A 13,645-nucleotide genomic window follows, 5' to 3' on the forward strand; every position below is an offset into this window, starting at 1 on the left:
TTCAGTGCATAGCTCTAAGAGGACGACTCTGGAATGTCTAAATCCGTTTATAAGCCAGTTATCATCACAAGAAAGGGCACAAATATAATGATAAATGACAGAAAATGTGTTTTAAGTTTGTTTGCATACATATTTTAATGGTAGCAAAATAAGCACTTTCTTATTTTAAGAAATTACATATAGCATAACATTCAGAAGTGATATATTACATGATTTAAAAGTTGGAACATTTTATGTTATTTATTTGCTTCAAGAAAGAGATAGATATCACATTTTTGTTTTTTAAATATTTTATCCCAGTGTGGTATATGTTAGAGATTTGCTCAGAATGCAAAGCCACTGTTTGTTTATGCAGGCATAAGCCGTAGCTACGCACACTACTGTTTCACTCATCTGTTGCTGACTATCAAGGATGAGCTTGTCGACAGTAGCAACTTTTGGGCATGTAAAAGAGGAAAATATTGAACATATCATACTGAAGTAGAAATAACCTGTCTCAAGTTAAATCTGAAAGAGCGAACTAACTTGTAATTGAAACCGTACAGAGTAGGCCTCTATCTGTTTTAGAGGTTAGTAAAGAGTAAGAGAATTACTTTGAACAGGACGGATTATATTATTTGTTAATCTATCTATCCTATTATACTGCTTATCGAGGGCAGGGGGCAGTTGGAGCTTATCCTAGCAAGAACAACTCTTGGACAGAGCATGAGCACATTGCAAAGACATACACACACACATATACAGGTACACACACACACGCACACACACACATAGATATCAGGGGGCAATTTAGCATGACTAATTCACCTATATGCATATTTTTGGACTGTGGGAGGAAACTGGAGAAAACCCAAGGGGACCTCCATGGTAACTGCTCGCAGGGAGCACTTGGGATATGACAACCCAGACTCCTTACTATGAAAGCAGCAGCACTACCACTGGGACACACCAAGTGCTGAATTCATTTATTAATACATTTACATTAACTATGACATTAAAAATTGAGGAAAAAATACCCTTTATTTGAGTCTTATTATAGCAACATAGTGCACCAGTTTGGGGGATCGCCCCCTGGCCACTCCATAAACTATGCAAAATGTCAGTAATACCTCAAGCTCACATTCACTCAAGTTTTGTTTTCTCTTTTCTTCTATGGTCGGAAAGTAAAACCATCACTCAGGAACATGGCCAAATTTATATATTGATTAGGTCATGAATGTTCAAATGGCATTTTTTTAAGCCATACATGGATATTAAACGGAGGTGACCAGTAGCAGCTAAATGTGTGTGTACAAAAGCACACTTTTTACAGTTTTGTAAATCCAATTTTTTTGTGTGTATATGCAGAATTTTAGTTTGAAACCTAGGCAAGTTTTTATAAATGAATCCCCTGGAAACTATTTTCATATATGAAGATTTCTGAACCTGAACTGGAAGGAGGAACTGAGAGTTTAATATGTCTCTCTTGACTCCAAAGAATCATGCAAGTAAACATAAGAAAGTTTAAAGTAAAGTTTAAATCCACGAACATATAAAAACCCACGTGCTATGGTTTTGATATAAAATAAACATTTTTATGCAGAAAGAACTAAAGCACAGTTAAAACAGTTCCTCAAAGCCTACGAAAAAAGGGAATATTGTTAAGTGACTGAAATTAGATTTGTCATTAATTTCTTTCTGTTGTTTAATTCTGCCCTTCAACGATGATCAAGAAGCAGCTCTCTCCCTGAAATTTTCAGTTCTTAGGCTAGTTTGTGTATCTGCTTTAAAAAGAATCTTCCAAGTGAAAAGTATGTTGTCATGTAGTAGCTTTGTGCATCTCCTAAGCAAAGCTGGCAGAAGTGCCCGAAAGCCAAACTACAGGCCATTTCTTTCAGATTTTGCAGTTGTACTGTCAGAACTGTTCACAAGCAAATAAAGCATTTTCAACGAACACTCAAAAGAGCAAAAGGCCTTGCAGAAACCACTTTGGTACACCTTACATTTCTAAAGGCCCTGCGGCAAATAGCAAAAAGACATCTCTCAACTGATCTGATTTTAAAAACTTGTAAACTATCTGGTTCTTTTTTAGACATTTTTACCAGGTAACTTTACAGATTCTAACTTTTAAGAGGCTGGACACAGGAATAAAAGCAGCTGTCCAACATCTAAAATGTATCTCTCTTTTGATGTTGTTGCATCCAGATCATCCTTGAAGGTTATTTTTTTATCTTTGTCTAAAGATTTAAAAACACAGAAATGCAACAGAGGTTAGAAACCAAGACTTGTCATTGAAAACTATTTATTCTCATGTTCTAAATCTTTACATATCTTAAATGAGCCCTACTGATTATTCTGCAAAATACACAAATACTGAAAATAAATTAGTAAATATCAAAATTGTAAAATGAATGTGTTATTTTTTATTGTGACAGCTTTATCACATGGTAGAGCAGATCTGGATGCTATCCAGTATCAAGGTTTTATTTTTAGGAGTTTGATGGCGTCTAAGACATTACAGCCATTTTGGGTGACATGATTAATAGTGAAATATCCTTTTCTTGAAAACTGCTGAGCTGAGCAAACTGCAAACCGACATAGCAGATTAGAGTTATTTTCTATTTAATGCTTTGTCAAATAAAGGATCTCTAGAGAAAAGCAATAACATCCTTCTTACTTGGTCTTTAAAATGAAAGATCTGCAATGCTGATGTTTATTTATGATAAAAATGAACTGTACCCATATCCTGATCAAATATTTAATGATTTAATTAATTAAAGGAGGTAATATACACAGTAGAAAGAAGAGTCATTACTCCCTTTTAACTCCTTATCAACAAGGCTGCAGCATCTCATTCAGCACATACCCAGATGAATTACTCTGAGTTAGAACGTGAACCTTTTAATTGAAAAATGCATTGAAATCAGCACCTTGGAATTCATTATAGTGGTGCTGTATGGCTATAGAAATAGTTCAGCAGGCTAAGCCTCTCTGTTTCTGCACCTTGCTAAAGACTACTTAGCTCCATATTACAGCTATGAGTCCCAGATGAACATTATAGTTATAAAAAGAAAAAAGTATGCCAGTGCTGAAACCTATAAACTGCACATTTCAGCAATATTTTTCAGTAAATGAAGCTGGATTTGCCCTTGATATTTTGCAAGCAGCAGCTACTGTACAGTACATATTGTAGGACAAAGTAGACATTGCCCATTTTACTAGACTTTTAGTGGCACACAAGGCCTGTTAAGACTGCAGATTTATCAGGGATGATGAGATCCAGACACATTCCAGAGTGAATACTAAAATGAATGGCTAAACTGTAGTTCTACCAACACTATGGTAAGCCCCATAATTCATCCAATAATAAAGGTATAAATCAAAGTTGAGCTAACATTTCTGCGAAGACTCCTTCAGACAAAAGGCACCCAAAAGGACGTTCATTTTCGGCTTGTAACCACTAATCTCTGGCTGGATGTGATGGATAAAATCAAACACCTATAAACAGTCACTGGATCTACAACTGGAAAGGACCTTGATTCAATTATCAGTGGCTACACATTCCTTGAAAAGTAGGTGCATTCATCTCTTCTGTCTGTTTGGAGTAAGAAGGTGAACCAGTGCATATGAAGTAAAACACAGACTTTCTTTGGCCTGGAAGATGCTCTCCATAGAGCCTTCAAACTGGAAACATTGAACCAGCCCCAAGATCTGTTTTTGTAAGGCAAGCTCTTTTACTGCACCAGTGTCATCCATTTCTTCAAGAATTTGCAGAAAACTGAGCAAAAAGCCTAAACAAACTGAGGAAGACAACACTATACCATGGACAAAGGTAAAGTGTGTACACCACCACAAACAAGGTTCTTAATTCAAACCTGGAGCCGTGACACTCAAGACCATGTGACATTGGACATCATCCTTATAGACTTGGTATTGTAAAACTGTTTATCTATGAAAAGAAACATTAGAACTCTCATAAACAAGCAGCTAAAGACTATTTTTCATATGTTTAAGTGTTACTGTGAAACAAGCTCATGACTGCATCAGGTAAACCTCTAGCTTTTACAAGATTTTGATCACATAAAAAGCAATTGGTTAGAATCACGACAAAAGAGTTTAGCCTTCTTTCACCCAAGAATATATACTACTACAAGGGTGAGCTGACTGTCCAAAAGTGAAATCCTCATTTGAAGAGCTTGTAAAACCATGGAAATCAGGAAAACCTTTAAACAAAGAAACAACAGCCAGGATCTTCTGTGTTATATGCTTGTCTGTTGATCTAGCCTGATTTGCATAACATTTCAATTTTTTTATATAAGCAGTTATCATATTTGTCTAACCCTTGTGTACTATTTTGTGTAGCTGTTTTTCCTGTCTAGGCCAGATGATTGCTAGAATAGGCTTTAGATGCCCCACAATCCTGTCCTGGATCTGCGGGTCAGGAAAATGAATAGATGTATTATTCTCTATCTGAAAACAACCCCGCTCCATGTAACCTTGATGTACTAAAAAATCTAGAGATCAGAAACCAGAGCTACAGGGGAAGGTGTGGAAAATAAAGAAGATGCCTTACTGAATTATCTAATTAATAAGTGGCAAAATCAAAAATTAATTCATTGTTTACCATCACTGAACCAATTCCTCTTAGCCACACCATTCTTACAGTATGCATTTTTTAATTAAATATAATGGTGGAATATGCATAATTTAAAAAAAAATCATGTGAAATAGTTTCAGTAAAGGTAAAATAGCTTGAAAGAGACAGAAACTAGTACTAGGGCATATCTCCATAAAAATGAATGATACAGCAAACTCAAAAACTTCAAATGATGGATTTGTTGTTTTTTCCCTTCTTTTTCAGGATTACATTTAATGTAATTGCAAATCAAAAAACAACACCTTAACCATTCAGAAGTAAAACATATTGGTGGGCAAAATCACTTTTACCATACTTACACTTATCTAAATAAAAATAAAAAGGTCTGAATTATTGTAAGCCACCCTAATTTGGGGTGTTCATAAGAAATGTGGTAATTTACTTTATGAGATGAAAATGCATAATATACAAGAATACTCGAATTGGATATTTGATGTATACAAATTTGTTGCTTTAATTTAAATATTTAATGTCTAAATAACGGCAAATGAAATGTGTCACTCCTGTGACAGACGTCCATAGAGGGCTAGATCTCTAGTAAACGATCAAACATCAAAAATAACATTGTGCTCATAACCAGTGAACCTTATGATTGAAAAAAATACCCCAAAGTCTTATGTTTAAAATTTGTCATTTGCAACCTTCTGGGGGTAGCTCTTAAAGGACTATGACCATCGGTAAAGAAATAAATAACAAAAATATGTTCATATTTGTGATTAGCAACCATTAAATAGCATTAAACAACACTCTATATGCCTATATTACCAATCCCATTTTTTTTTTCAAACTTTTGTGAAAAGGAATAAATTTGACTCCATGTATGCCATTAAAAGATGAACTCCTTGGATCAGCCGATATGGCATGCACAACTTCACTCCTAAAGACACCCTTTGGTTTACTCTTTATCCTAAGGATGTAATTTCCTCAACAAAAATATGGTTCGGAAAATGGCTTAAAAGCTTAAAATGAGTAATTTGTGGGTACAGATGGCCAGAAATGGAGGGGGATCTAGATGTCTTGTATACCTAGCCATCAAGACAAGCTGTTTTGGTTTTCTCATATCAATGAGTCAGGAAACGTTAGACAAAAAAAAAAAAACATGAATGATTTCAAAGGATTCATAAGTTCCGTATATACTCGCGTTTAAGTTCTCCCGCGGATAAGTCAGGGCTTGATTTTACCGTATAATTTCCCATATTTTATAATGTTGGTCGTATAAGTTGAATGTGGAAAACTCACGCTGTTGGTTCAAGAGATTTTGATATGCTAACACTCATCTGAGAGAGTAACCATGGAGCACACTGCCTTTTTTTTCTATGCAGAGTGCCTACATGACCAGTTTTAACCAAACTATTCTAAAGTGACGTTTGCACTATTTTGTGTTTTTTGTATCTCACACCCTCATATACCTTTATTGTAAGAGCATCCCTTATCTAAGATAGAGCGTTCGATCAGAAGAAAATATGAAGCTGGTTTTAAATTAAAAGTCTTTGAAGTGGCGAAAGAAATTGGTAACTGCACTGCTGCAGCAAAATTCGATGTGTCTAAGAAACTGGTGCACGAGTGGAGGAAGCGAGAAGATGTAAAAAAAAATATATATATTAAATAAGTATTGTATTTTTGAATGGACGTATCAGTCGGGATCTGACCCGACTTATACACGAGTATATACAGTAATTCTTATGAACAGAATATTTGTATAAAATGCAAGATGTAGTTTTTTGAACTGACACCTTACATTTTAAGGTCTGAAACTCAATCTGGACAATAATTGTGTGGAGGCTGTATGTTTCGGCATTGGGGCAGTAGTTCTCAAACTCGGTCCTGGGGACCCACTGTGGCTGCAGGTTATTGTTCCAACCAGATTCACAACAGGTGATAATAATCGATAATAACTGATCTAATTTAATTAGCTGGTGTTTTTTACTCTTTTCCTATTCTGCATTCAGTAAAACAAAACAGTATGGTTTTTACATTTATAAGATATTTAGAAAAATTTCTATTTTTTTCTAAAGCTATAAATGTTTAAATCTTTTTTTGTTTTCCTATTATTTTATTCTTTTCCTGTGTAGTTTGCTCCCTTCATTTGTCCCTATTAGTAACAATTAACAACCAGCATAGCAGACACCCGGGATGATGAAAACTGCAACGATTTCAGTGTCAGACCCCCTGGAAAAGCAGAATGAAAATTAGATTGAAAATACTGTTAACAACTTAAAAAAAACTACATATGTTCCATATAACTGCTTAGTACATTTTAATAAAAATCGACCAAACGTAGTTTGTAAATTTTACATTGACTCAAAACACAGAAAATAGGAAATAATGACTCACTTAATTAGGCTAAAAGTCCAATGAAAAACAGAAGTTGGTTGGAACAAAAACCTGCCACCACAGTGGGTCCCCAGGACCGATTTTGGGAACCACTGCATTAGGGTGACAGCTGACTGACAGCTTTGGTACACACATAATTGGCCCAATGATGGACTAACATCCTCTTCAAATGTTAGTTCCCGACAATCCACTCCTACCAGCATAGTCCTCATTGCCCAAGACAGAAAAATGGATTAAGTGATTTACGTGAATATTAATTTACTCCCAATTTAGTATAATATCCAGTTCAAATTACTCTTAAATATTTCTCTCATCTAATGACAGGCTCACAAAATTTAAACAGATTTACAAACATTAACCAGTAATTGAAAGGTACAAAAATGTGAAATATTTTGTAAACATACACAAACAGTAAATTAAATAAAAAAGGTATGTAGTGTATACTTTATCTTGACTGGGTGAAAATAAGGAATTTGAGGAAATAATTGTCCAGGATGGGCTAGAACCACTCCATTTGTCTTCATTTTGCCCCGCTCCCTCATGTCAGAGTCTGTTGCTATGCAATGTTATTCAGACAGCAAGAACGTGATTGGGAGGGTAAAGTAAATAAAAGATACTAGATGTTGTTGATATTGAACCGTACTTGCTGACCTTGAAAACACCTCTAGTTTAGTTTGGCCGTTTTGTTTTCTTACTCCTGCTCGCCTTTCTTGTTTCTGATATTTTGTTTACTGATTTTGGATATCTTTACCGTTTTTTTACCATTCTTTGTTTGGATTACAGGCCTGCTTTTCTGATGACGATTTTTGGATTATGGACTTCAGCAATATTTTACATATTGCTGTGAACTGCACTGCACTATGTAGCTGATTGCACTTAGCTTTTCTGACATGGAAGGTCAGAACTTGGAGACCGTGGTACAGGTGCCATTTCTGTTGCCACATCTGGACAGTGTGCATCTGATGCTTCCAAGTCTGACCTAGACCAACTGGCTGCCCATGAGGGCCCATCTATGTTACAATATGGTACAACTCATGTCAAATACTGTAGTATAATATGGTATATACCGTAATATGAAATTCTGATTCTGTGTGTTTTAAATTTGTATGCCTGATTTTTCTCAACTACTTTGACATCTTGTTCAATATTAAAAAACATACAAAGGTAAACTTGTCAAAAAGTCAATATAAGGCATCTGGTATTGGGGTTTGTGCTAATTCTAAAATTGATGGATTAATTACTGTTAAAAATGGACTACAAATTCCATGTCCCGGGTTTGAATCCTACACCTAGTTGAAGTCAGAGAAGGTTTTCTTTTAGGTATTTTGTTTTTTTTTCCCCACATTCCAAAGGAGTGTGTGCATTTAATTATTTGGTGAATGCAAGTGGGTGTGTAAGTAGACCCTGCAATAGACTGAGGTTCTCTCCATATTGGCTTCCAGCCTTCTGACCAGTACTGCTGGGATACAAAATCACCTTCTATGACCTTGATTTCATAAACTATATAGTAATTGTTGATACTTGGAAATGTCAGATAACCCATAACACAGTTTAATTACTAAAAAAATGTTCAGTAATTTTTTCCAAGTGAAAATATGTGACAGGCAGCTGTTCAGTAGTGGACTTGAAGAAGTCTAAGCACATTTTGTAAGGAAGAATGTGCAAAAGGAACACTGTCCTGATGTGGAGGACTGTTTGGAATGTTACTACTGTATATGAAAAAGTGGCTCTATGAAATATTGAAGGGCTGAATACTGTATGTCTGTAATTATCCATACATTTCATTCATAATTCTCTTAGTTCAATAGGGCGATCTGCAGAGTCAGAGCCTCAGCAGTCAGAAGCAGGTACATGACAGGAATCAACACTAAATGGGATGCCATTCTGTAAGAGGTCACACTAACACACATAGTCCCTCTTACTCCTATCAATACTATTTAAATTTCAATTATTTCAATGTGGAAAGAAATTAGAGTAGTTTATTATCAAGATAATATCCACAGAACTTTTCTTCACCCTTACGTTGAAAATGTTTCTTGTGTTAATCAAAAGCAGAAATTCCCCACTAACAAATTAAGATTACATATGGAAGCACAAAGAAATGTAAAAAAAATCCAAGGTAGTGAGAACTTTTTATAGGCACTGTACAATTCTGTTAGAGCGAGAGTCATCTTGTATCCATCAAATGAAATGTACTTTTGATGTATCATGTGCATTAATCATCTGTCAGTGTGACTTGGGGAAAAACACTATTCATTACATTAGCACTGTGGCATTCATCTTTGATAAATCTGCTCTATAATAAACTAATATTATAGAAAAACTGAAAAAATGCAGCAGAAATGTTATTTATGTCACTGAAACAAAGACCTTTACCCTGAAGTCTTTTTGAAATGAAATTGGCAAGGACATTACTAATCCAAATTCTATGCCTAAAATTGAAACACTGAATACTGTACATAACATATTTTTCTTTGTCAGGGACTGCTAATGAACAGCCCTTTAAGACTATATATTTGATATATGGTAAACTCCAACACTTTCATTTCTACATTTGTTTGTGATAAAATTGATGATCTCCATCACATTCTGCCTTCTCGTACACTTACTGTAAATCTGGAGCTGCCCCCTGAATGTATTCTTCCCCCGAGAATTCTCCGCTCTACACTCATATGCACCAGAATCATCCAGCTGCACATTAGGAATCTCAAGTACGGCCTGGGATTTTCGCAGCCTGGCTTTACTTGGAATATTTCCATTCAGTCTCCTCCATGTAATTGTGGGAACAGGGCTGAAACACAAAAACACAAAAGGAAAATTTTCCTTGTGAACTCATTACTTTAAAAAATGTAACACATTTTTCATTAACTATGAATGTGCAATTGAGGAGTAAAGCCCATAACTTATTGCAAAACAGTGGCAGGGATAGCTATTATATCCATGTCCTTTGTATTTAATAATTAGAATAATCTACACTTGTTCTTTAACTGAGGCCTGTTCACTGTGCTCTGTACCAGCATTCACTGAAGAGTGTTATACAAAAATGAAATAAAATAATAAAGTTGTGTTTACAATCTTTCCATGCATATTCTTAAGCTTCTTCTTCTTGGTCAGGTTCACCAAGAATTTAGATTCTGATCAAAGTGAACACAGAGTAGAATATAGCCCCTGATGCAAATCCATTCAAATGACATACATATTCTTTTACCGGGGGATTTAGGCTAATCAATCAATATAAAAAAACAATGTGCAAATAAATAAAGAAGATTTTTCAGTTTAATCCATTTGAATGGTCCTTTTCAGGTCTACATAAATCAGATTCCTACCAATGGAGATGCAATGTTCTGTAAGAAAACTACTACATGGAACTGTTATTTGTTTTCAGCGTACCTGCTTATGCCAAAAGGTTAACTCTGAAATTGAGTCTGTTAAAAAAGGTAGCATGAGACAATTCAGACAACAGTTCCTGAGTGCAGCCATAAGGTGGAATAGCTCATCTGGCAGATGTTAAAAATTCTAGGCTTAACCGACTCAGAGAAATATTAGGATGGCCATTCATCACAAAACTATTACAATGCATATGAAGCACACTCTAAGCTTCCCAATCCATTATTCATAAGTAAGAATGAATCATTTCTTAATATCTCAAACGAAAGGCAAAAGACCCTCATCGGACACTATTTATCCTGAATTCATAAGTGTTTGATCTTTGCCACAGCACAGGAAGAGGAAAAGAATTAGAATGAGTCTTTCTCTATTTATGTGAATATTAAAGAAAATAATTATTTGTAGAAAGTCATGTTTTCTCTCTTGATTACTCATTTACAGTAAAAATAGAAGGTATTATGTTTTGGAAGTTTCACTAGTTTTAGTCACTAGCTACAAAACATGAATATGTTTTGGATTTAAACTGCATGGATAGTAAAGCAGAAAAAAATTACCTTTTTGTGCCATGCCAAACCCTCATTGCAATATGATTTTAAAAAAATGTAGTTGATGCAGTGAGTTGCATTGCTGCATAACATTCCTGGACCTGAGTATACAGGTAATTCTCAGTTTCAGTGTATTCTGGGTGGCATGTTCTTCAGTGTTAAAATATTTGTATGAATTTAATACCATAGTTGAAAGATATGCAATATTAATGTAAGACAAGCCACATGTAAGACTAAATTGGCCCTGGGTAAGTGTGCGTGCACTTGAACATGTCCTGTGCACAATCACAAAAAGTCACACATAGCACTGTATCACTTGACTTCCTGGGGCATGGCTGAGACAATGGACATCTGCTTCATAGCAATAGGAACACAAAATGGGAACAATCACAAAAAATAAAATGGTGTAGTGACAAAGAAAAAAATGTAGTGATTAAAAAAAAAAAGTGACATGATTTTATTAAAAAATGCATGTCAATTAAAATGCATAGATTCGTTAAAGTGAAATTTCTAACCAGCTTAACTACGGAAAGAAGATGACACATCATATAAAAGTTGATTGAACTTTTGAACATTTGATTGAAAATTCCAACACGCTAACCACTTGACCAACAGCACTCATTCTGCATATACTGTATATGTGTGTAGGGTAACAGCAGGATATATATGTGTATTATCTATAAATATAAGGAAATGAGAAATTTAAATTTGATGTAACTAATGTACAGGTCCCGGGTTAAAACTGATGAAATATTACATTGTCACCGGATATCAGCATGCTGAAAGGTTTAAAGGAAATCAGTTCAGTAAAAGTGGGGCAAAATATTGCTTGCAAAATTTGACTGAGACAGAGAGCAAGTTGAATAAAATTGTGCAATGAACTAGATGTCTTCAAAAAAACAAGAGCAGAAAACAAAAGACAGAACAACATGATTTAATATGTTATGAAAAAATACAAGGTTATTTCCTTTTACTCCCTTTTTGATTACAAGTTCCATCTAACATTTGGCTTTGTTTATTAGTATATTGTGACTTTTTATTAGACCAATTACTTTTATTTGTTATGTGTATCTTATTATTTCTTTAACTGTTTATTTATATTACTGTTGATTTATCTGATGTGTCTACTCAAGGCAATGTACAAGATTGGAAAATACTGTATATAAAACAATTGTTTACATTGATATTCTTACAATTGGAGTAAATCCAGGTTAAATGACATGCTCAGTAGTTACATAGTTTGCTGGAGGCTATAACCACAACACCACACTATGACCTGCTGTTGATATTTTTATATAGTATAGTCACATTTGTCAGTCAGTCAGTCATTTTCCAACCCGCCGTATCCTAACACAAGGTCACTGGGGTCTTATGGAGCCAATCCCAGCCAACACAGGGCGCAAGGCAGGAACAAACCCCAGGGAGCCAGCCCAATGCAGGGCACACACACACACACCCTAGGGACAATTTAGGATCGCCAATACACCTAACCTGCATGTCTTTGGACTGTGGGAGGAAACCAGAGCACCCGAAGGAAACCCATGCAGACACAGGGAGTACATGCAAACTCCACGCAGGGAGGACCCAGGAAGCAAACCCAGGTCTCCTTACTGCGAGGCAGCAGCACTACTACTGCGCCACCGTGCTGCCCAGTCGCATTTGTGTTTGTATAAATTTATGTCTGAAAAATGTGCACTTACCAGTTACATTTAGATTTCATTACAATGTATATTTGTGTGTGTTCTTTCTTTCTTTCTTTCAAAGTTCTTACAGTTTTATTAATTTATTGTTATATGATGTAGGCATTTAGCCATTGGGTCTTGCACTATTTTGGAAGAACATATCCCTCATAAGAAACGTTTTTTTTTTTTTTGCACTGCTCTTGAAGGGTTTATGGAAAAGAAATTCTGGAGGAAATTTGGTCGTACTCTTAAGAGTAGGAGTTAATGCATTTTATCAATTTTCGTAATTTAGGATATAGTAATCTTACCTTGGCTTAAATGGATGGCTTTCATCAAAAATGTCATGTCTATAATTTGAGCAGCGTAAAGTGGTGGAAACTTAACAGCCTAAAATGGAGTGCATCAGAATTAGGCCCTCAAGCCTAACAAAGTCAAATGGCAGGAAAAATACTACAAAATTAATCAGTTCATTTAAATGAGGCAGTGTGCTGTTTACGTACAATCCATAACCTTTTACTTGATCACCATATTCATTAGTTCAGCCAAAGAAGCTGTAGTCAACACAAAATAAACATTTTTTCTATATATGTAATGAAAAAGTGATTAATTTACTCTGTGTGCCATAATAAATAAACAATAAAACTGAAAAGAAGGTCACACTGGCAGTTAGATGATTTACTGCTGACTTTTTAGGGGAACATATTACTTTATTACTATCAACCTAAAATCCTTTCAGCGAAGGAAAAAGAGTCTATGAGAAGTTTAGTTTCATCAAAAACAGTCACAAAAAGTTAACATTTGTAAACAAACATTATTATGAAAATGTCATGGCTTTTTTTCTTTAATATTCTTTACTGTTAATATAGTATATTTTGGCATTTACCCTGTATATTGACATGTGTGTGTATTAATTCATAATCATATCAAACAGTAATTTATATTCATTCTCCATTTATCAATACAGTAAATGGAATGCTTGATACATTTTTTAAAAATCTCTCACAGAATTAAAGTATCTTTACTAGTTACTTTTGTTGAGCAGTGGCCATTGCAGTGATCAT

At 34.9% G+C, this 13,645-nt stretch overlaps 1 protein-coding gene across 4 annotated transcripts in view; it reads right to left on the minus strand.

Annotated features, from left to right (window-relative positions):
* The window catches only part of cntn5 (contactin 5), a 1,359,131-nt gene that overhangs the window by 329,716 nt on the left and 1,015,770 nt on the right, over positions 1-13,645 (minus strand). For all 4 annotated transcript variants that reach the window (XM_039744349.1, XM_039744347.1, XM_039744348.1 and 1 more), the window contains exon 10: positions 9,580-9,761. In XM_039744349.1, the coding sequence (XP_039600283.1) occupies positions 9,580-9,761 (182 nt within the window). The remainder of the gene's footprint in view (positions 1-9,579; positions 9,762-13,645) is intronic.

The sequence above is a fragment of the Polypterus senegalus genome, chromosome 2, assembly GCF_016835505.1.
Source record: "Polypterus senegalus isolate Bchr_013 chromosome 2, ASM1683550v1, whole genome shotgun sequence".
NCBI lineage: Eukaryota > Metazoa > Chordata > Cladistia > Polypteriformes > Polypteridae > Polypterus > Polypterus senegalus.